The sequence below is a fragment of the Botryllus schlosseri genome, chromosome 1 (genome assembly GCF_051294905.1).
Source record: "Botryllus schlosseri isolate E-star chromosome 1, Bs_hap1, whole genome shotgun sequence".
NCBI classification, from domain to species: domain Eukaryota; kingdom Metazoa; phylum Chordata; class Ascidiacea; order Stolidobranchia; family Styelidae; genus Botryllus; species Botryllus schlosseri.
This window is the reverse complement of record NC_137236.1, coordinates 4,240,381-4,265,771: the sequence shown is the minus strand read 5'-3', so window position 1 is coordinate 4,265,771 and position 25,391 is coordinate 4,240,381. Positions and strand designations below refer to the sequence as shown.

The 25,391-nt window shown below is 39.0% G+C and overlaps 2 protein-coding genes across 8 annotated transcripts in view; one reads left to right on the top strand and one right to left on the bottom strand.

The window, feature by feature from the left end:
* LOC145444738 (serine/threonine-protein kinase PLK1-like) overlaps positions 1-25,391 on the top strand; it is a 261,677-nt gene that overhangs the window by 15,306 nt on the left and 220,980 nt on the right. The window lies entirely within an intron of this gene.
* LOC145442337 (serine/threonine-protein kinase polo-like) overlaps positions 1-25,391 on the bottom strand; it is a 294,599-nt gene that overhangs the window by 243,802 nt on the left and 25,406 nt on the right. For 3 of the 7 annotated variants that reach the window (XM_080320265.1, XM_080320400.1, XM_080320330.1), the window contains 3 exons: positions 25,081-25,208; positions 23,736-23,954; positions 22,632-22,793 (listed from right to left, as the gene is read on the bottom strand). In XM_080320265.1, the coding sequence (XP_080176391.1) occupies positions 22,632-22,793; positions 23,736-23,931 (358 nt within the window). In that variant the 5' untranslated portion in view covers positions 23,932-23,954; positions 25,081-25,208. Of the gene's footprint in view, positions 1-133; positions 1,364-6,127; positions 6,193-6,738; positions 6,863-9,633; positions 9,785-10,005; positions 10,129-10,708; positions 10,887-11,466; positions 11,591-12,530; positions 12,585-13,429; positions 15,857-16,692; positions 16,864-18,028; positions 18,155-20,482; positions 20,560-20,734; positions 20,871-21,427; positions 21,615-22,631; positions 22,794-23,735; positions 23,955-25,080; positions 25,209-25,391 lie in introns of those variants that run through there. The other 4 variants (XM_080320475.1, XM_080320620.1, XM_080320549.1 and 1 more) reach the window with 4 other exon arrangements.

Genomic DNA, 25,391 nt, shown 5'->3' with positions numbered 1-25,391 from the left:
CAGTGAACAGTTACCTCGTGAATTCCAATTCAAATCGAGTAGCAAGGTCAGACTACTTTTGACATAACCTGTGACACCTTAGTGACCTTACTGTGTGACCTTTTACTGTGACACCGATTACTGCAATAATTCAATCCGACATATGATCTATTATGATAAATAACATTAACTCGCTTTACAGAAGAAAGGTTTTCCTGACAAATCAACACTGGATTTATACACACACAACGATCTGAAGTCATTTTACACAAAGTCAATCAAATAATATCCATGCGGTTCAGACTCAGAATATAGCAACGAACAATGCATTCATTTGTGAACTCTAATCTCAAAAAAGAGTCAGCTGCAAAGCTTAGAGCGATGCAATTTGCGAATAGAAATATACTGCTCGTCGTATTGAGCGTTGCATGAATCCTCTTCTCATCTTCAAACATGAATCTTCGCAAGATTGCATCCGTATTTTTGTAGCAGTTTGAATTTGTAGGTTGTGAAGTGCCGTTATCGGTCGATGTAAATCACGGGTTTCCATCATATGACGCAGAATCACTTTGGCGTTGTCCTGGATGATGAAAAACGTACATAACAGTAGCACAGGTGCTCAAACTAGGCCCCATTGTAAGTGATATTGTAAATTTCAAATCAACTACAAGTAAAAGCAGACACTTGAAGTAGAAGTAATGCCACATATTTATACTGAGTTACAACTTGGTAGGATGAGGTCATCAAATTAGTCAGTGTTTATATGAAAGTAGAGGTAACGTAAATTAAAAGTCGATCATCATTAGAAATAGGAGGTACCTTAAGTCGTCAGTGATGTTACAGTAGAAGTAAACTCCTAAATTTGAAATCAATTACAAGCCGAAGTAACGATTTCAAAGATGGGTCAAAACTATTTAAAGTAGATATATGTAGCCGAGGTAGTCAGTGATGCTACTCAACTAGGAGCCTATACTTTATTCGAGTCATTTCATAAATTTTACAAGTAAAGTCAACAAATTTCGACTTTATTCGAAGTCAGTTGATCATTTTTTCAAGTCACGTCACAGAAATGTAGACTCAAGTTCAGTCAAATCGAGTAATTTGATCAATTTTCATGCCAAGTCACACTTTGGTAAAGTCATTTCATAAATTTTCAGTGCAAGTATAATAAAATGATTCGACCATCCTTGATCAAATGCTCGCACATATAGGTACAGAAACATTCGAGCAGGGTTTCTTTCTCGGTTTGAGTGCTCGGGAGCTGTGCAGTAAGACTCTGTCAAGTCTCTGTCAACGTATTCCACTTGCACATCGTTTGTATACAGAGGTATCAGCTTGCTATCGTTGAAAAGTCCGCCGGTGCTGTTGTCACATAGTTGCTAACCTGAAATTTGAAGGAAATCATAATTTTGCAGCTATTTGAAGGCCTGCTATAACAATGATAATATTAAATTTGGATTTGAATTATTACAGACATCCCAAGGCCTGCTTTATTCCAGACGATATTGAAATGTTTACATACATCCTTGAGCAGCGAAACGCCAAGATGTATTACCCAAGACAGAATCATACCATATAACAGGGGTCGGCAACCTTTTGCTAGTCACGGGCCAAATTCCGAGTGCACAACTTTTTGGCGGGCCGGAATTACAAATACAATACAAATCACAAAAGGGGGCAAAACACATGTATTTACACTTCAACAATGCCGCATAAATGTGACACTTGGCGCAGCATACTTTGTGAAAGATTTTCAACTTCTAATAACAAGTCAGATGAAGCAACAATCAAACCACATTCTAAAGGGGCATTAGAATACGTGATCTTAGCTTGCTCTTCGTCAATTCCATTGTTGAAAACTATTTTTCACATACGTACGTGCTATCAAAAGTCGATGCCATTTCTTTTGCATTGTTGGTCAAGCTGGGATAAAGATCAATTTCAAGAACGTACTCTTAGTCAAAAATATGCAGCGATATGCTCTTTGTATGAAATTTGTCATTCAATTCAACTGCATCGCATTTCAAAAGGCCCCTTTTAAATTTTCAGGCAACGGTATTGGCGCTCACATTAAATCGAGTACTGAGTAGTCAGAATTTATTTTGTACAGAACGAATGTCGGAAAAGCGGGTGGAAATTCAGTAATTAAATTTCGTATCACAGTTACAAATGTATAGTGCTGGTACTATGTTTACTCTCCCCCACTATAGGAAAGTGAGCATAATTTTCTTTTTACTATTGACATTCTCAGAGTCGCAGTTTTGTTTGGAATGAGCCTCAACATCTCATGTATTCAGTTATTTCCTCCTGAAGTCAATTTGTTAGATGTGACGTTAAATGTACTGCGAAAGCAAGATTAGATATCCATTTTCGATGACAAGATTATGAGTCGGCGATGTTTGCATTTTCAAAGAAAAGTTGCTATTTCGTTTCTCAGTTCGTACACTCGTGCAAGGATAGCTGCTCGACTTAATGTGCGAACATGGCAGATATACAGGACAACGCCGTATTGATTCTCTGCTTCTAGTAATATATGGGGTAGGCTAACTGTCGGTGATTAAGTTTGTGAGACAAAATCAACTTTCCCCACTGTGTCCAAAACACTATTCAGGTTTGCTGTCTTGGCGTACAATGTATTCTGGTGAATTAAACTGCAGATGACTAACCTACGGAGGCTAGTTATTTAAAATGAAACGGAAAGTTTGAGATTTTATCATTTCGTCTGAGATGCTCCAAGCGTTTTTGGAGCAGAGGAACCGCCACCTTCAATGTCGCACCCTATCAGAGTGGCAACCCCTTAAAAAGTATGGTATAGGCCTACCTATGGTTGCGCGATACACCCGCTTGATAAACATTGGTCTAGTCTACTCTACATACATTCTCCATCTCCTACTTCTAGTACGAGATAGGCTACTAATCAACAGCCTTCGCATTAGTTTTATGGCGTAACAATAGACTAATACGACGTAGGATACTTACAACGTAGCAATGCCGCATTCTTACCAAGCATTGCAGCAGTGCTGCACTGCAGATTGGAACTCGTTACGAAACGGCGGGCTGTATTCTTGTGGTAACTAATTATTTCGTTGCGGGTCGGACGATTTCGCTTGGCGGGCCGCATCCGGCCCGCGGGCCGTAGGTTGCCGACCCTTACCATATAATATGGAAGCGGTTCCATATCGACACAATTCCTAGTTTTCAGTTCACGTTCAGTACAGGGCTGTGGAGTCGGTAAATTTTACCACCGACTCCGGCTCCGACTCCGACTCCACACATTTTCAATATACCGACTCCGACTCCGACTCCTGAGTCTTCGAACGTACCGACTCCGACTCCGACTCCGACTCCTGGGTCTTTAAACGTACCGACTCCGACTCCCGACTCCGACTCCGACTCCAGCAATATTACCAATTTACTTCGAAAATGATATGCCACATTGTCGGTTGAATGACTATCATACAACCATTAAACATATTCAAACATATGAATAACGGTGGCATGCTAAATTGTTTCATTGTGGAACAGCTCGAATTATCCACTATGCAATTAACATGAAAGAAAGATTTGCTTAATATCCTTCCCTTTTCAAGTTTTTATAACGTGGACTCTCTAATATCCTGAAATGTATGAATCATTCAAATATGGCAGATATCCAATAATGTATGATTAAATGTAGATAAAAAATCCAAGTGTAGCTCTTGTGTATGAGGTAGCAACTAATAAAAGAGATTGAACTTACTAATTTTGTCATTGCACACTATCCTGATTACAAGCACACACACTCTAACTACTAATAGACATTGGTCATAAATGGAATTTAGTTAAGTAGTCAAAGACCATAGCCTATTTCTAGTCCACACGTACTTAATCAAGTATTCAAGGATTGGGACTTGCAGTCTTTCTTAATCATTTGTTCTACGCAAACAGCTAAGCTACACTACAAATATTTTTCATTTTGTCAAGCGGGAAGCATCGTTTAGTCATATTTACATCATTTTTACAATTCTACAAAACCAGCCGATGAATTTGCTCTGTCACAGTATCATGGTATAATTCCAAGAATTGCATCAATTTCGACTGCATCGCGAAAACGCATTTTGCGATTTTCTTCCCCTGTGCAACCGAGTTGTAATTAATGTAGTAAGTAATGTCTAATTTTATCAATATCAGGGGTGGGCAACTTTGTCGGCCAAAGGGACACATGAGATTTACGAACCATTGCGCGGGCAACTGGAATGTTGATAACCTTGTTTTAGTCGTCCGATATGAGCAAACCGAATTAGGTAACATTGCAAACAATAGTTATACGCTCTAAAATTGATAATATGTCATGTAACTGTGTAGTGCACAATCAGGCCCTTGTCGCGCGAAGCGCGAAATTTTTTGCAATATAATGTCTGAATTATATCAATAAATATGTTGCTAACATACATTGGGTCGCATTTGTATACCACTGGGCTCATTTGGCAAGGACAGAATTATTCGATGTTTAGACATAGCAAAATCGACGGTATCAGTGAACATGCCTTCATCATTTTGTGCAAATGTTTTGTCGACGATCTCGCTGCGAGTGCACAAGCGAAGCCGTATCTCCTTTTTGCGAATATAGTTAGACTCAATTCTGTAAATAATATGTATTTATAATTTTCAGAAGGGGGCTCAAATAGGCCTAATGAATGCAAGAAATCTAGTGACAATGAATCACGCGAAGTACAGAGAAAAATTTCAAGTCAAATAAATCAGCTATGAAACATTCTACTTTATGGTCATATACGAAGATCTGGGATAAATGTGGCTGGCCCCTGGATACGTCAATGCGTCAGAACTGTTGCTTTAGTCATCATCAAATTTCGCGGTCATGCTAATCAAATTTTGGTTGGCCTTGCAATTGTACCTGATGTCTTAAATAATTTCGAGAATTACCTCACAGGCCACACCTAACCTTCTCGTGTGCCAAATTTGGCCTGCGTGCCATGGGCTTGCCGCACGTGATCTGTATGGTTATTAATAACAGTGATAAGTGGTACATAAAAATTATATTGAAAATTCTTTGAAAGCAAATGTTTTCATGATAGAGAAGTTGGAGTCGGAGTCGGAGTCGAAGTCAGGGTCATTCTCACAAACTCCGACTCCGACTCCAGTCAGTACTTTCCCACCGACTCCGACTCCGACTCCGACTCCAGGTATTATAGTTTTCACGACTCCGACTCCGACTCCGACTCCATCAAGCGAAAATTACCCAGACTCCGACTCCGACTCCACCGACTCCGACTCCGACTCCACAGCCCTGGTTCAGTATTAGCGTGTATTAGTCTGTACAAGATGACCACCACCAGAGTTTGACAGCTAGAAAATGTTAAGTATTTGCGTAATGAATTAGAAGTAGTCTGTACATTGAGCTTGGTTCGTTACACACGTTAGAGTTTTCCTGTAGCATTTTCAGGAAAACCAGAAATGAGATTCGAACTATAATTGAAAAACTTGACTGGAACAATATAAAATTTTTGATTAAATTAGTCTAATTAGACAACTAGAATTATCTGGTTGTCCAAGTCTGATGTGCGGACAAGTATTTAACATCTCACAGTAATTCAATAGCAGAAATCGCTTCTTTTACTTGTAATTAGGTTGAAATTTACGGTGTTACATCTACTTGTGCTAGCATAGCAAATATAACTACATTCACTACCCCTTAATGCTATGAGAAGTAATTTTCCCTCGTCGTTGAAATCGCTCATGCAGTAATTAAATAGAAATAATTTACTAGGATAGTTCTATTCAAGTAGCATTGCTGACTACTTTGTCTACCTTCTATCTCCACATGAATGAGTCTTGATCTGTCTTTGAATCGATACATTTACTTGTAATTGAGTAGTACTTGGATTGATGTTACTTTTTTCTTGAGTAGCATTACCGACTACTTTGACTACATTCTATCTCTGCATGACATAGCTTTGACATGTCCTGGAAATTGCAACTTTGGCTTGCAATGGAGTGCAAATTTATGGCGCTACTTCTATTGGATTAGTCATGCGGACTGTTTTGACCACCGATGTGCGATTGAAATAGATTGTAAGCTCCTTTTGTCAGCGAGCTCCTTTTATCCAGACGGTATAGACAGATAGTGACGATACAAAAATAGCCTTACCGAATCCAGCTTCATCTGTCACATCCACCAATCCAATGCACAGGCTGCAAGATCTTCTGCCTCATCTGTTGAATCAAACTCAGTTTTGATTTACAGAAATTCAATATATAGCTAATGCTAACCATTTTTTTGGTCGTGTCATATACTGGCTAGAGTTGTAATTTGGATCTATGATATCTGCTTGACTGGATATGCATACGGAGTTCTTAATCCCTGTGGATTTCAACAACCCTTTTTGATCTGTGTCAAATTTGTACACATGAATATTCTATGCACCATTCCTTGATACATGTTGAACTCGATATATATAGATGGAAATCCTAATAGCTTTGATTTGTACCATTACTTTTTGAATTTAGGATTAGCACCAATTTGAATTTCGACACATTGGTCAACTATACATCGATATCATTTTACAAATTGAATTTGCTTGAAGAATTTTTGATATTCTTATGTTGTCGCGACACTCATAAATTGATTTGCGCCTCAGCCATTACCAGATTAGGATTTTAATATATGAAAGCTCTGATTCGTAGAAGTAGCTTACATTTCACAGGGGAAGTCTATTCAAAATAAAGTCAAGTAGTGGTTAAAAGAAAATAGATACACACCCATATATATAGCAGACTTATCGATCAATTTTTTGAGTTGACACTTCTGGTGATTTGTAACTCTTTATGTAGATCGCCTCTTGCTTGTCACCAAAAGGTTTCTGTGTCTCTGTATTCGCGGCAACTGTCATGTAAAACAATAAGCTGATACAACTATTTGATAATAGCACTTGCCTTTGCGACAAGGGGTGGACAATTTCTTTTACTTTGCAAACAGATAACAGGATAAACTTTGGATTGGTAAGTTTTTCATCTATAAGACCTAATAAAAAGTCGAAGGCTACTTTATACTGTGGTGTAAAAGACACATCCCTGCATACAAGTGTGCAGGTTTGGCTTTTCTAGTTTATTTCAAATCCAAACATAACAAGAGCTGTAAATCTGTTCAATTAAATGCTCTGTACTTTTGAAAATGCGACTTTCGTTACATGTCATATCTTCTGAATATCAGATTTATTGGTGAAGGTGCTAGTTACCAATGTCACATACAATGCAACACTCGAGGCTTATTTTGGGGAGTTCCGGGACCACGAACAGAATAAATAAATATTTTCGCAATCAGTATATATATATATATCGGCTTTCAATTAAATAAAAGGGCAAAAGAAAACAGGAAACAAAGGAACATCAAGATATCAGTTTTGGGCCCTTATCAAGCGCCTCCAGCGTGGGCGCAATCAGTACCGGGGTAGCTTTCGATTGATACTCGTTTTATGAAATTTAGGCTAATACAGGACAAGCCGGACAAAAATTACCGTCAAATAGCCTTCGACCAAATGGAAAGTATGACGTACACCAATTTCACTGAGCCTTGAGATTTGCGTGGTTGTACCAAACCACGGCATTCCGAGTCACAAAAGTCCTTCTCTGATTATAACGTTTGACGTGACGAGTACGAGTAATTCTACAGAGGGTCGCGTCCAAGACCAAATCACAATTTTCAGTCACGAATCATCAACGGGTCATGTTTTACCATATTAAACAAGTAATGTCACGTAATAGTTGATCTTCCACTCAGTGGTAACTTTTGAAACTGATGTATTAGTGAAGTTTGATGAGTAGTTTCAGGCTTCTGGAGTAGTTTTAGAGCGAATTTTAAGTCCTCAAAAACTGGTAGTAAAATATTGTCGAATACTTCGAAATCCAAAATGCTGTCGCGGGCCTCACAAAATGGTCTAGCGGGCCGCATGTGGCCCGCGGGCCGCGTGTTTGAGACCTCTGTATTAGATCATACCACTGTCTTTGTGATAAGGGGTGAAAAATAGGTACGACTGATGGGTCTTCTGCCTTATCTGTCGAATCAAACGCAGTTTTGATACAGAAATTCAACGTATAGCCAGTCAGGCCAGTGCTAACAATCTTTTTACAACGTCACATACAAGCGAGAGTTGTCATTTGGATCTATGATATATGTTCAACTCGATATGCATATGGTTTTCCTTATCGCTATGGATTTCAACATCTATTTTAGTATTTGAGTCAAATTTGTAAATGGGAATATTGTGTGCTCTATTTTCTGATATCCATTGACCTCGATATGCACCTAATAGCTATGATTCGTACCATTATTTTTCGAATTTGAGATTAGCACCGATTTGAATTTCGACACATCGAACAAATTTGCATCAATATCATTTTACAGCTGACATTGCTCAAAGAATTTTTGATATTCCTCACTCTTGAATTGATTTGAGCCTAAGCCATTATCAGATTGGGATTTTAATATATGAAATCTCTGATTCATAGAAGCAGCCTACATTTCAAAGAGGAAGTGTTTTCAGAATTAAGGCAAGTAGTGGTTATAAAATAAATACGCACCTATATACATTGCAGATTTCAATGTCCGACTGGTAGGCTATCGATCAATTTCTGGAGTTGAGCCTCCAGTTCTGCCATATAGAAGTCCGGTGATTCATTACTGTATATATAGGTCGCCTCTGGCTTGTCACCAACAGGTTTCTGCGTCTCTGTATTACCGGCACCTATCATGTAAAACAATAAGCTGATACAAGTATTCGATAATAGCACTCCCTTTACGATAAGGTGTGTAAAATTTCTTTTACTTTGCAAACATATAACAGGTTAAACTTTGCATTGGTAATTTGTTTTATGTATACAACCTCATAAAAAGTCGATTCTGAGTCACGAGTCAATCTTTCTTCTATGGTAATTACTCCAATCATATTCATTTACCAAACAAGTCAAGTCCAAGTCAGAGTGTCGAGACTCGAGTTCCAACACTAGTCATGTTCAACTCCTAGGATTCTAAATACACTCGTTTATCTCACTCTCAACCAGATATGCTCTGTAAAGAAGTACTTTTACTTCGTCAAAGTACTCAAGTAGGTTTTGTCTACTTGCAATACTTACTCAAGTGGTTATGATTGTAGACAAATTTCATTTCTTCATCACAATTTTCGGTTCTCAATCCAAAACAACGCCTGGTATATTGACCTTTTTACCTACTTGGTAATCGCAACTTTTAGTTTTACTTGAGTGTCAATTTACGTCGTTACTTATACTTGAGTATCAGTGATGAATACTTTGACCACCTCTACTCTCAATTGGCTTATTCAAACAGATATAAGACACTTTCTGGTTTGATTTGTCATAAGTTATATGACTTTGTTGAGTCATGTGCAATGACTCGAGTCGAGTCATGACTCAAGTCATTACGACCCCGGTTTGGCTCAAAAATCCAATATTGGTCGTGCTCTCATCGTAACTAGGGTTGAGCACAATGGTTCAAGTACTCTACTTTGAATCGAATATTTATTCCAATGATTCCAATTGACAAGTGAGAGATGATTCTCTGCGGTACTGAAATGATACTCAAGACTCATGCACTCGATTTTGCCCATTCATAACCATATTAAAGACTCGTAAAAATCTCACTTTTCAAACTAGGCTCCATTTGACTCTCCAGTATTGTGGGCGTGATAGCCAAGCAGGTGGTCGGCAGTTGTTGTGGAATGTAGCCTTGAAAGACTCACTGGACAGTGCGTGATTCACGGTAGTTCATTTTAATAGGTCAATAGACAACAACCTGTGAAAATCATGGTAGGTCAGTGTTGGAAACAAGTCACCATGTTCGAGTCGCAAGTCATATCGAGTCATTGCACATTTTGAATCGAGTCAAGTTACTCGATTTTTCGAGGCAAGTCAAGTTACTCAATTTTTGAGTGTGACTCGAGAAGTCAAGACACTTGACAAAGTTGACGCGGTCATCCCCACATTAGAAAAAAAGGCAAAAGAGTTATAACAGACCTTTTGACATGACCACAAGCTGGTGGTGATTATTTTGTAGAATCGTCTATTAAATCTTCTAATGAAAGTTTCCTGCAACGTCTGGCATTCAAGCGGTAGCTCACCGCCCAACAATGCATATACCTACGATAAACAAAAACAAGCATCAACTTATCAAGTCGGATGTTTGTTGCTAGTGCTGGCACAATGATTCGAATCGAGAAGTGAGAGATGATTATTTTCAGTTCTGAAATGAAAGGCTTCTTGCCACAATCAGGTAATTTTATGAACCAGAATTATGATTTCGCCGCCATTTTATAACGTTAAAGGCTGTAAACCTCGACTGACCGTATCACAGCTTAAGAAATATGCAGTATAAAGGTACAGGGTTAGTGGAAATAACATATATATCAAGTTGCGATCAAGCCACAGCATTGTCGCATAGTACAATGAAATAGCAATGATTGAAACGATACAAAATAATTTCATGTGATGTAGAAATGGCATTATATTATTTGTGATCGCATATTTGAACTATCCACAATTTCCATAACGTCATGCTGTCACAAGAGATGATAGTCAAATACTCAATCTGAAGCCTAATACTCGGATCAGGATAAAATCAGTCAGGTACTCGATTTAGCCCCGCCCTACATTTAAGACCCTTGCGACGTATTTTTATAAAAATCCCTAATCAATGGTGTTATTGGTGCATCATAATAACAAAACACAATCCAGCGACCAGATGTCCGCTTCGAAACTGTGTCCATCGTTGCCGAGAACTTCCGGGTCATTAATAGTTGGGACTGCCGCAATGAGTGTGGCTGTCACAGTCGACCGTTTGTAGCTCAATTGAAATCTTCAAACTTCACCTTTATATTGTTCGGAAAGAGGTTCTCCAGCTGTTAATACAAATCTCACATCAAGTTACACAAGTATATAAAGTTGTACTAACTACCAATCCAGTTAAATGATGGCGAATTACGGTAGCTGCTGCTTTTTTGAGTAGTTCTATTTTAGTTGCATATTTGTGTATTTTAAAAGAAAGCAGTTCTAGCTCAAGTTGTGCATTTTACTAAAAATGCAGTCGCCGTACAACTAGAAAATGTGTGTCATCATGATGCTGGTGTTCTGTTGTGCGATGATCTTGCAGCAATTGGTAACTCAAAGTCATCACTACCAAAAGACAGTGATATAAGGAGGGGTGGTTTTACGGAGTCGAAACCCCTCCTGTTGAAATCCAAAACCCCGTCTGTTTAAATTCCCGATTCTATCTCCAATATTGCTTAGCTCATTTGTTATTCAGAAATTAAATTATCTGTTATTACTTAGCTATATTTTAGTTAGTTAGTTGCGGATTTTTTACGGTCGTTGGTTCTGGTCTTAGTTACTAGTTTTGAAAACTAAGTAGTTCTAGTTGTAGTTGCCCATATCAAATATCCAGCAGTTCGCACTGTCTGGAACCACCGCAAACAATGTTACCTTGATAGCTGTCTGAATGATCTTAGAATCGTGAAGGTAAACGACTCCAAGCACAATCAGTTGCATGAAATCACGAGTCTCCGCTTCTGTGATGACGCGCCTTTTTGTCAAGACCCATCGGCCACTGTCAATGAAAATCAAAGCTAATCGTATCGACAGAATGAAATCAATTGCAATATTTGTTGGGTACATAGAAATCAGTGGTTCCCGACCAATGTGAGCTTGAGGGCAGGTAAAATTTAAACAACAAATTTTGCAGATCGGTGAACCTTCCAAGTTAGAAACTTCATATCACGCTGCGATTTTGATATTTGACTTGGTATACGTAGGGCTGTGCAAAATCGAATACCTGACTGATTTAAAACTGAACCGAGTATTAGGCTTCGAGACAGGACGTGTACTTCCGTAAAACTCGTTATGTCATGATAACAGCGTGAATGATGTATAAAGTTCAAATAAGGAGCTTCCATGCAACTACAAGAGTGCAGTCCCAGATTATTTGGCATTTTTGGGACCACACCTATTTCATTGCCCTTTTGACAGTGCTGTGTGTTGATCAAGACTTCACGGATATGCAGCTTTGTACTACATGTTTCATATGCTGCGTACGTCCAATTCAGGTTTACAGCGTTCCACAATGCGAAATACTGTCGAAACCATAATTCTTGTTGCTAAATTACCTCACAATACAATTCAGCTAGGCTTATGAGTAATCATTTTGACTCTTGTGGCACAGAGCGTATCATTTCAGTACTCAAACAAAATTCATGCCTCACACCTTGACTCGAGTCATTAGTATTTATACTTGATTCACATCCGACTAATGGGATGGATAAATTTTTCTAAATTACATTTGAACAATAGCTACCGTTTTTTTTCAAATGTGCTTAGAATTAGAATTACAGCTAGAATTACTAAAGATGTGAAAGAAATACACCAAAAATCAGTAAACTTGATATCAATTAGTTGTCAAAGTCTGCCAGAAATGAACCTTACAGAGCTGATGCGATTGCGAGCCCCACAGTTTGAGAGACATTACAGTTATCACAAGGAAATGCTTTTACCCTTCTTTTGCACAACTCGAGAACGATGTCGACAAATCCTTGTCTTGGAACAATCTGTAAAATCCAACGACGTGCTTGTGATTCAAACTGGCGTGGAGGCTGATATCTTGAGATATATTGTCTTTCTGGTGATCATCCGCGAGCAATGCTTGGCATTCAGATACGGGGTACCAGATTTAGTCGCGGATTTTGAAAAGTGAGTAGTTCTAGTTCAATTTGTGCATGAAAATCAGTATTTCATATTATCAGTTAGGCCTATTAGTTAGTTAATTAGGGATCTTTAACCCGGACTTGAGAAGAAAAGAAAGCAGTTCCATATGCGGCCCTATGCAAATTGTGTTTCGAACTAGGAGTAGAGACGAATTTTACAATCAGGAGATATTGCCAGTTCATGAGTGTCAGGAGATGAGGTTTATTTAAATAAGTTGTAATTATAGCCACACCCATGATATCGTTTGGCCAGTCATATCGAGTCTATAGTAGAGCTGGACCTATATCGGATATGAGAGGTAAAATTATAGGCAATATTTGTGACGTCACAACAGGGTAGCAGGGAAAACTATTATTTGCGATTGCTACATTGGGAATATTCATCTATTTCTCTTAACTGACAAGTGGTCACGTGGGTACTCGAGGATTGAAGTAGTTAAGTAAAATTGTAAATGTCTACTCGAGCATACGCAGAAGTAGCGATTTCAAAGTCAGTACGGTATTAAAGCAAGTATTCTAGAACTGGTTTTGCCGAAAAACTGAACTGCTACATAGGTGGTACACAAGTCGTCTAAAATATGGAGTGACTTGAGTATTAGTGCAGGTATACATCAAAACCTACTTGAGTATTCTGAAAAAAGTGAAGTATGCTATTATTGTTACTGACTGTCTCTGCATACAAGTGTAGTCTTTATAGTATATTTCATGTCCAAGTATAGCAACGGCTCTAAAGTTCAAATCAATGTTCTGAAGGTTTGGAAATGTGCCTTACGCTAGTTGTCATACTGTTTCAATATCAACCGAATATATCGGGGTTGTAGGTGAAAGTGCTACTTATCGGTGTTGGTTCAAAATCTGATATCGGTCGGGCTCTAGTTACGATGAATGAGACTCGAGTACGCGACTCGAAACGTAATACTCGATTCAGAATCGAATCAAACACGAACTCTAATTTGCTATGAGCTAGAAAAAAATCTTACTGTTCAAACTCTATAGAGGTCGCCTTCGCTGTAGTTGGCTTTCCGAGAACCTGGGCGCCATGGTCAAGCAGGTTGTGGGCAGTTTCTGTGGAATGTAACCGTTGAAATACTCGCTCTCCAGCACTTTCTTTACAGAGAGTCGTTGAGAGCAGTCGCACGCCAACATTCTAGTGACAAATCACAAATAGTAACAAAATCACAGATACTAACTCATATTTTTATGAGATTGTTTGGGAATCAAGATTTGTGGATTTAAAACTATAATGTCAATCAATATTTGGTTTTGAAATAGTAAATTATTTCCGATAGGAAGAGATTCAAGTATCAGGATAAACCTATTTGTAGACTTGATCAACTAGAAAATTTCAGCTCTTCCAAATAAGATTACGATTGGAATCACAGCTGCCAAGTTTTTTTATCCACAATAAAGCAGAATTTCACTTATAACAACACAGCTTTTTCGAAATCAATGTATTACAATGATAGCTGCACAGTTTTTCACGAATTAAATTAGATTTGAATTTGAGTTGAGGCAAAACAATTTTAATTCAAATCAGAGTAAAATGATAGCTACACAGATTTTTCAAAATTAGATTAGAATTAGAATTACTGAATTTACAAAACTTTGACATCGAATGTAGCTCAGTCCATATCAAATCAGAATTAATTCTCATCAGCACAAAAATGGCAAATGTCTGTACATCAAGCTTGGTTGGTTTCACGCGATACAGTTCTCCTGCAGCAATTTCAGGAAGTCCAGAAATTAGATTAACGAGAACATAAAAAAAGTGGACAAATTAGATTAGAATTAGGTTACAGGCATCCGCTTGATTGGTTTTATTAGACAATTACACTACAATTATTACCTTGATGCCTCTGTGAATGATCTTACAATCGTGAAGATAACAACGTTAATCGGAATCAGTCGCATGCAATGACGAGTCTCTGCTTCCGTGATGGCGCGTCTTTTTTGTAAACTTTCATCAGCGACTGAAAATATATATCAAAGCTAATCGGATTGATGGGATGAAAACAACAAAATTATTTGCTGGGAACATCTAAATCAGTGGTTCTCAACCTTTATGACTCGGCGGACCTGTAAAATTTGACAACCAATTTTTTGAACCGATAAACCTTCCTAATTCAAAATTTTATTTTATGGTGCCATTTTGATATCCGACTTGTTACACGTAGGGCTGTCAAAAATCGAGTTTGTGGGCGCTTTGCTATTGAATCGAGTATTAGGCTTCGAGTCGAGTGTTCGAGTAGCGCTTATTATGATGCTATAGGCTACCAGTGTTGATGACGTGGAAAGTTCAAATACGTAACTACACCCAATATAACGCCAGTCCTGCATCACATTGAAGACGATTTTGTATCCCTTTGACCATACCTCGTTCATTGCACTTTGCGACAATGCTGTGGGTTGATCACGGCTTCACAGATATGTCATTTCCAGTAATATGCGTCATGCATGTACCACATGTTAAGTATGTTGAGGTACGACCAATCGAGGTTTACAGCTTTGCACTGTGGACATGAGTATCGAAGCAATCGTTTTCATTGATCAATCAACTCTGAATGATAAGGAGCGCAGGATTGCAGTGACGGAACGGATTGTTTCTCACTATTCAACTGGAATCAAGAAAAATAATGCACCCACTGGATTCATTCTGCACAGCCCAAGCGTCAAAAATCTTCACGACAACGTCACATGCGAGCAACAGCCGTAATTTGGATCTATCATATCTCTATAACTTGACATCAATTTGAGATTAGCATGGTCTTCAAGATATCGGCCAGATTTGCGTCTATGTCATTTGACAAACTGGATTTGCACAGAGAATGTTTGATATTCTTCAGTTGTGAAAGTCATGAATGGTATAAAATCTCTGATCCGTACAAGTAGGCCTACATGTAAGAGGGAAGTCAATTCAAAATGAAATCAATTAGGCTACTGATTACATAAATACCAACCTATATTTATAGCAAACTTCAAAGTCGGATTGGTATGCATCAATTTCTTGAGTTGAGCTTCCCATTCTGCCATATGAAAGTCCAATGATTGATTACTGCATATGATGGTCGCTTCTTGCATGTCACATATGTGCTTCTGTGTCTCTGTATTAGCAGCACCTGTCAAGTAAAGAAACAAGATGATACAACATTGAATTATTAGCACTACAATTGTGACGAGGGCTGGAAAAATTCATTTCCTTCGCAAACGCATAATAGGTTAAAATGTCGATTGGTAGGTTTTATGACCCCACAAAAAGACAAATCTAAACTCAGCATGGAGCCAGACAAGAACTCGAATTCGCACAGATTGTTGGCAGGATACTTAACACGCAACCAAATCACCAAGATGCTGGATTTTGCCCAGCCTCGCTGATAATCACGTCAGAAGCCTCTGCGATATGCAATAGCTAAGGCTGGGCACAATCATGCAAGTCGAGTAATGAGAGATGATTTTTTCGAGCACCGAAATGATACCTTCCTTGCTACTCGACAAAAATTATAGATTTGGCAGCACTGTCCACTAGGGTGGGTTGGAAGTGAGTTAAAATTGCTGTGCATCACTCTTTTAGACAAGTTAGCAATTTCATTGGATTAACAGTAAAATTTAACCTTTTTTAATAAATTTAAAAAATTCAATTGGCTCTGCTGCGGTTCGGCTGTTTGGAATTGAGGCAAATTTGGTGGGCAGCGTCTGTGAAGTCACACAGTGCAATAGAATTGGTGTGGTCGAAAATATACGAAATCATCTTCAATGTGATGCAGAATTGCAGATCTGCACTATCCACATCATTGATACTGATGTCACATCGAGTGATACTCAGATACTGGACTGTAAGGCTAACACTGGATTCAGAATCAAATCACTCAGTTGCTTGAATTCTGCCAGTCCTACCGCTAAGACCGGCGCTATCCCCGTTTAATAAGGTTTCAGATGGATGTTCTTATATACTCACAAAGCACAGCCCAGCGACCAGGTCTCAACATCGAAACTGTGCCCATTCTTTCCAATAACTTCCGGGGCAATATACTTGGGCGTGCCACAAAAAGTATTTTTTTGTTTGGCCGTCAAAGTCGACTTTGGTAGCCAAGATGACATCTCTCCGAGATCTGCGATGTACACCTCCATATCGTTCAGGAATAGATTCCAAGCTGTCGAAACAACTTTCATACTCAATTACTCAGGTATATTGATTTGTACAACTATCAATCCAGGCAGTTGATGGTCAACAAACTACTGCCATTTTAAGGAGTTCAGGTTTTAATTGCGTAATATAAAAGCAAGTTGTTCTAGTTGTGCTTACAGATCTTGAATAGTGAGTGGTTCATTCAAAAAAAATTAGTTGCCGACAACTAGAAAATGCGTGTCGTCGTGATACCGGTGTTCTGTTGCACGATATTTTAGCAGACTTTACTTGCTCAGAGCAGGGTTGTGACCAAGTCATAAGTCAATCTCACTTTTATAGTCTTCACTTGAATCAAGTCAAGTCATTTTCAATTCACCATCGAGTCAAGTCCGAGTTCAAGTAAACTAGCAGAAAACTGAGTCCGAGCTCACAAGTCATTATGTTCACTGTTCAGTTATCAGTACAATATACTTTTTCCAATTCTCTTCGAGTGATATAGAATGGCTCGCATTCATAATATTGTTATTTTCCTCAGTTTAACAGTTTCTGGCCCCTTTTTCCAGTATCAGGACTGATATACAAAATACCAATCGTGTGGTGACTTTACTATTCTTCGAAGTTACAGTGACAGTCCTGGTCTTGAGTCATATGACTCGAGTCAAGTCGAGTCACCAAATAAGTGTTACTTGAGTTTGACTCGAATCGAGTCATGACTCGAATCATTGCAGGCCTGGCTCAGAGTTATCCAACCAAACAGTGGTATAGGCAGGGTTGGTCGAAACCACCCCCGTTTTAAGCTCGAAACCTCGTCAATTTGAGATGCCAATTCTTTCTCCGATATTTCTCAGCTCATTTGTAATTTAATAACCAAACAATCATCAGCGAGTTGTCTATTAGTTGGTTAGTAGCGGATTTTCAATGGTCGTTGGTTCAAGTAAAGAATTAGGAAAAGTGAGCAGGTCTAATTCTTGTTGCGCATGTTGAAAATCCAGTAGTTGGTCCAAGTCCACTTTCAAGAGCTTGTAGTGCCATCAATCATTTTACGTTAGTGGTACATAATGTCCATAGTTTTATCTCCAAATTGGCAAATCAATAATCGGTCGGCTCTGGTTCTGACATAATTTTCGAAGATTATTTACAAATGCACTACTGCATACAATATCACCTTGATATCTCTGTGAATGATTTTGGAATTGTGGCGATAACCTACACCAATCAGAATCCGTTGCGTGCGATAACGGGTCACTGGTTCTGGGATGGAGCATCTTCTTTTGAAAACTTCCATCAGCGACTGACAACAAAAATCAATGGTAAATGGTTTGGTGGAATGAGAAAAACAATAATATTTGTTGGACACACGTAAATCAGTGGTTCTCACCCTTTTTGAGTTAGAGGGATGGTAAAATTTTACAACCGTTTTTGCAGACAGGAGAGCCTTCCAAACTATAAATTAATTTAATACTTGCTGTTCGATACTGAATGTGTAAGAAATAGGGCTGGCTAAAATAGATCATGTGAGTGATTTGATTCTGAATCAAGTAATGACTTTGAGTCACTCATATTAATGTCACAGCAACACCACAATATAATGCCGATTCTACAAAGATTATTTGGCCCTTTTTACCATACTTATTTCATCGCGCTATGGGACGATGCTTTTGGTTGATCACAACTTCACAGATATGCCATTTTCAGCAATTTGAGTAGCTTTGTACTACATCAGTGGTTCTTAACCTTTTTTCCTCCAGCGCCCCCTTTCAAAACTTATCGTGCTCCAGCGCCCCCCCCCCAAACTTCATAATGTAAGGAATGTAATAAAGACAATGAGTAAGAGGGAGGGCCGTAACAGCACTTCGTCAATCCCCTAAAAACGATTGCCTTGCGCACCCATAGCGTGATAAACCGAACTTCTGTAGGCTTCGCCCCCACGAACCCCCTATCGTGATTTCGATTGTCAGCAAAGTTTGTGTGGCCTGGTCACCCTAGGTACCAAAATTTTCTTTAATGAATGAATGAATAGGTGGCAATTACACATATAAGTCGCGATAAACTGAGTGAGCTGTTGTATGGGAAGATAAAGGGCACGTAATTAATAATTAAACATATTCGGGCGTGCCCGCAGGCACAATTATTCGTCACCAGGGCCGTAACAGCACTTCGCCAGCCCCCCCAAACAAAAAAAACGTTGGTCCTGGGCCCCCATAGGGTGATAAACCGAGCTTCCGGGGGACTTCACTCCCAGACCCCAATTAGGCTGTCCTCTATTTGCTGAAAGCCTGTTAGGTATCTACATTGGGTGTCCATTTACTGAGGCAGCTATTGTCGCCTAGTCGCGTGAAGCGCGAAATATTTCACTAATTAATGATTGAATTGGTCAATATCATCGGAAATTGCATGTAAATTGAGATTAATTTTTATCCTCTCTCTGCTCACGTAAACACATTTACCGGTAGAGCTGAGTGAGGTGCAATGTTCCCTCTGAGCTGCGCACGTGCGCAGTGCTGACACGGTCTCTGCGCACAGAAAATCTACGTTGCGCACAAAAATCCGAAGTTATTACCTTCTTTTAGTCGATACGCACTGTTGTCCAGGGGTCAGCGCAGTGAGTTGTTGAGTGTGCGCAGACTCATCAAAACTTGAAGCGAACATTGTGAGGTTTCTTGGAAACTGTAGGGCCCGTTACTAATAATTAAACATATTCGGGCGGGCGAACCCGTTGGTATGACTTCGTTGCATGATGTTATTTCGTGACCCCCTATCTGCAATATCAAAAAATATAGAATCACTCAATGGGGATATCGCCCAACAGGAATATCCCTGTCGCCCAATCGTACTAAACTAAAAGACGCACACGATTTCAGATTGGTATTTCTTCACTGACATATAATTTTTCCCTGCCAGATGGAATTCGTCTTCTGGGGTTCAGATTGCCAAGACATGAACATTCGGTGTCAGTTTTTTAGGCGCCCATGGACAATTAACCATATATATATTTTGAAGGCTATATGTAACGAAGTTTTCGGTGATAATTTGCTCTGAATACTCATTAAGGATATGTCCTATCACCACATCATCTACTGCGAAGCCATTTTTCTCCAGCGCCCCCATACCGCCCCCCTGAGCCCAGCGCCCCTCATATCGCCCCCTGAGCGTTTCCGCCCCCTTCAACATCGCCAGCGCCCCCTGGGGGGCGCTGGGGGCAAGGTTAAGAACCACTGTACTACATGCTGCGATACGACCAATCCGGGTTTACTGCTTTTCACAGTGAGAAATATGATCGAAAATATAATTCCCATTGCTTCAGAGCAGCTTATTGTTAATATAATTTTTCCCTTTTGTCGCATGGAACTTATATTGTCTTGTCAGTACTCGAAACAATCATTTCCTACTACTCGACTTAAATTGCGAGAATTGATACCTACTTCCACTTGAAGTAATTTTGACCTGTCTTTAAAATGGCTACTTCTACTTGTACTCGAGATTTACTTGTAGTCGAGAAGTCACGCAGAGTTCTTCATTCATGTTTGTATTTATCGTATTCGATTTTAAGCTCCTTTTATCAGTAGGCTACTGAGTATAATTATATCCTTACACTACTACGATACTAAATTTGCCTTACCGAATTCGTTTTATCCCAATAATCCGCCCGTTTGCTTTTCCACATCACCGGTGCCGCATCTCGGTTCTCTTCCTCACCTGTTGAAATGAGTATAGTTTTTAAACACAGAAATGCAACACATAGCGAGTGTTAATAAATTTGCTGGTGATCTCACATACTGGCAAGAGTCGTCATTTATAAAATGTCTGATTTATAGAAGTAGCATACATTTTGAAGAGCAAATCGATCCATAGTGACTAAATGCTAACCAACCCATATTGATAGTAGACTTTTGTTTTGGATTGGTATCGATCGATTTCTTGAGCTGAGCCTGTCATATGGAAGTCTGTAGATTGGTTACTACAAATGATGGGCGCCTCTGGTCTGTCACCAACAGTTTTCTGTGTCTCTGTAATAGCAAACGTAAACAGGATTATATTGATACAACTGTTCGATAATAGCACTGCCTTTGTGATGAGATTCATTGACTTGACAGACTTATAATCAGAGTCAATTCATCGGTTGCTTGAAAAGAAAAAAACTTTCGCTGAGCAATCATTCTAATTCGACTATAATTCAGAAAAGCTGGAGATTTATCAATGAGGATCACAGTTTTGATAATTTCTACTGAGGTAGGCTGTATACCTTGATTGGTCATATCGCATACGTCTTGATCGACCCACGGCATTGTTACAAAGTGTAATGAAATGGGTACGGTGGCAAACCAAAAATTATCTATACTGTGATGCATATAATGTGATGCAGCAGTGGCATTATATTGTTTGTGGTCTCATGAAAGGTACATAGTTGCACTTTCAAAATCATCCATGTCGCGACGTTATAATAATGATACTCGAATATCTGAAGCCTAATTCTCGATGCAGAATCAAATCAACCAGATAATCGATCCAGCACAGCCCTATACACCAAAGGCTATTGTGACTCTTAACGTTGAGTCATACTTACATAACACAACCCAGTGTCAAGCTGTCCATTTCAAAAACGTGAACCTTCTTGCCGAGAACTTCCGGGGGAATATCATTGGGTAAGCCACTAAAAGTATTCTTTGCTCGGGTGTCACAGTCGACCTTGGTTGCTTGGTCAAGATCTCCAATCCGGATTTTGTGTTGTTGTTTAGGAACAGATTATCCAGCTGTCATTGCAAATTAATATGTTTAATATGTAGCCTATACAGCAGACTTGTACAAACTACCAATTTAGTTGGTTGATGGCCAATCTACTACTGCTTTTTTGCACAAGTTCTAGTCTCATTAAAAAGTGAGTAGTTCTAGTTCTAGTTGTGCAAAAGTATTTTAGTTGTCGATCAACTAGAAACCACACATCTCCATTTGTCGTGAATAATGATACCGGTGTTCCGTTGTGTGATGTTTCAGCCATTGCTAGATCAGAGTCGTCAGTACTAACAGTGACGTAGCCATGGGTGGATATGGGGGTCGAAATGCCATTTATTTCAAACTAGAATTTAGTCTCCAATACTTCTTAGCTCGTTTACAATGAAGTATTTGTATACATTAGCAATTATTGGTTATTCATGTTTAATTCTGTTGCAAGGTTCCAAAGGTCATTAGTTCTAGTGCTAGCTGTTACAAGTTTTGAAAAGTAAGTAGCTCTAGTTCCAGCTGCGAGTTTTCAAAAACGAGTGATTCTAGATCTATTTTGTGTTCTAGTTGCGAATTTTAAAACATCACTACTTTTAGCTCTAGCAGTGGGTAACAGTATGGATGATGTGGAAAGTTGAAATATCTATCATGCGACTACAGAGAATACAACACCAGTTTTACATCACATAATCAGATAATTTGGTATTCCTTCGACCAAGCCTATTTCATTACACTTTGCAACAGTGCTGTGGTTTGATCGCGATTTCCCAGATAAGTCGCGACCAGTGTGTTATATTGATTTTCATGTCTATGGAATATCGAATAAACAACCTTGCAAGCAAAAAATATAATCTGTATGCTGCGATATGACCAGTCAAGGTTTACAGCTTTGCACAGTTTACATACTGGATTTTCGCAGAGAATTTTTGTTATCTTTCAGTTATCGTGACAGTCTATTATGGTATCAAATCTCTGATTCGTAGACAGGCCTACATGGAAGAGGAATTCTATTCAAAATGAAATCAATCAGAGATTACATAAATACCAACCTATATTTATAGCAGACTGCAATGTTGGATTGGTATCGATCAATTTCTTCAGCTGAGCTTCCAATTTTGCCATATGAAAGTCCAATGATTCGTTGCTGCATATTATGGTGGCCTCTTGCTCGTCACAAGTGCGGTGCTTCTGTGTCTCTGTATTAGTAGCACCTGTCAAGTAAAGATATAAGATATTAAAACTTTGAAACAATGACACTGCAATTGTGACGAGGGCTGGAAAAATTCATTTTCTTCGCAAATGCATAATAGGTTAAAATGTGGATTGGTAGGTTTTATGACCTCATAAAAAGACAATCTATACTCAACATGGAGCCAAACAAGAACTGGAATTCGCACAGCTTGTTGGCAGGATACAGGCTACACACCACGTAATCTAATCACCAAGATGCTGGATTTTGCCCAGTTCCGCTGATAATAACGTCAGAAGTCTGTGCAATATGCAATAGCTAAGGCTGGACACAATGATTCGAGTCGAGTAATGAGATGATTTTTTCGAGCACCGAAATGATACGATCCTTGATACTCAACAAAAATTATAGTTTTGGCGACATGTCTACTAGGGTTAGTTTGAAGTGAGCGAAAATTGCCATGCATCATTCTTTTAGACAACTTCGCAATTTCATCGGATTAACAGTCATTATAGCAGTAAACATCAGCAGGCTACCAGGTTTCTGCTGTTTGGTCTACAGGAGGATAAGCTCAAGCTGTGGGGAGGGCAGCAATTTTACCTTTTTGAATAAATTTAAAAATTTCAATTGGCTCTGCTGCGGTTCGGCTGTTTGGAATTGAGCCAAATCTGCTGGGCAGCGTCTCTGAAGTCACAAAGTGCAATAGAATTGGCGTGGTCGAGAATATATGAAATCATCTTCGATGTGATGCAGAATTGCAGATCTGGCATTATATTTTTGTGCTCACGTAAAAGTTATGTATCTGTACTTTGCACATTATTCATACTGTTATGACGTCATATTGAGTGATACTCGGATACTGGACTCTAAGGCTAACACTGGATTCAGAATCAAAGCACTCGGGTGCTCGAATTCTCCCAGTCCTATCCCCAAGACCCTCTGGATTCCCTTATAATAAACTTACACATGGATGTTCTTATATAATCACAAAACACAGCCCAACGACCAGGTCTCCGCATCGAAACTGTGCCCATTCTCTCCGAGAACTTCTGGAGCGATATAGTTGGGAGTGCCACAAAAAGTATTTTTGGCTTGGCCGTCAAAGTAGACTTTGGTAGCCAGGATGAAATCTCGCCGAAATCTCCGATGTTCACCTCCATATTGTTCAGGAATAGATTCCGAACTGTCAATAAAAATTTCATATTCAATTACTCAGGTATACAAACTTGTACAAACTACCAATCCAGATAGTTGACGGTTAACAAACTACTGCCATTATGAGGAGTTCAGGTTTTAGTTGCGTAATATAAAAGCAAGTTGTTCTAGTTGAAGTTGCGGATCTTGAAGAGTGGTTCATTCAGAAAAAATGTAGCCGCCGACAACAACAACTAGAAAACGTGTGTCGCCATTATACCGGTGTTCTGTTGCATGATCATTTTGCAGCCTTCACTAGCTCAGAGCAGGGTTGTAACCAAGTCACAAGTCAATCTCACTTTTATAGTTTTCACCCGAATCAAGTCGAGTCATTTTGAATTCACCATCGAGTCAAGTCCGAGTCCAAGTTAGCTAGTAGAAAACCGTATCTGGAAGTGGAAGTCATTATGTTCACTGTTCAGTTATCAGTACAATATACTTTTTCCAATTCTCTTCAAGTGATATAGAATGGCTCGCATTCATAATGTCGTTATTTACCTCAGTTAACAGTTTCTGGCCCTTTTTTTTAAATATCAGGACTGATATACAAAATACAAATCATGTGGTGACTTCGCTATTCTTTAAAGTTACAGTGATAGTCCTGGTCTTGAGTCATATGACTCGAGTCAGGTCGAGTCACCAAATAAGTGTAACTTGGGTTTGACTCGAGTCAAATCATGACTCGAATTATTGCAGCCCTGGCTCAGAGTCATCCAGTCAAACAGCGGTATAGGTAGGGCAGGCCGAAACCACCCCCGTTTTAAGCTCGAGCCCCCGTCGATTTGAGATGCGAATTCTATCTCCGATATTTCACAGCTCATTTGTAATTTAGTAACCAAACAATCATTAGTGAGTTGTGTATTAGTTAGTTAGTAGCAGAAAATCAATGATCGTTGTTGGTTCAAGTAGAGAATTTGGGAAAGTGAGCAGTTCTAATTCTTGCTGCGCATGTTGAAAATCTTTCAAGAGCTTGTAGCGTCATCAATCATTTTTCGTTAGTGATACATAATGTGCATAGTTTTATCCCCAAATTGGCAAACCAATCATTGGTCGGCTCTAGTCCGGACATAATTTTTGAAGATCATTTACAATTGCACGGTTACATACAATGTTACCTTGCTATCTCTCTGTGAATGATTTTACAATTGTGGCGATAAACAACACCAAGCAGATTCAATTGCGTGCGATAACGGGTCTCTGGTTCTGTGATGGAGCGTCTTCTTTTGAAAACTTCCGTCAGCAACTGACAACAAAAATCAATGGTAATTGGTTTGCTGGGACGAGAAAAAAGTATTATTTGTTGGACACACCTAAATCAGTGGTTCTCAACCTTTCTGAGGGCTGGTCAAATTTGACAACAGTTTTTGCAGACCGGTGCACCTTCCAAACTATGAAGTTCATTTAATACTTGTTTTTTGATACTGAA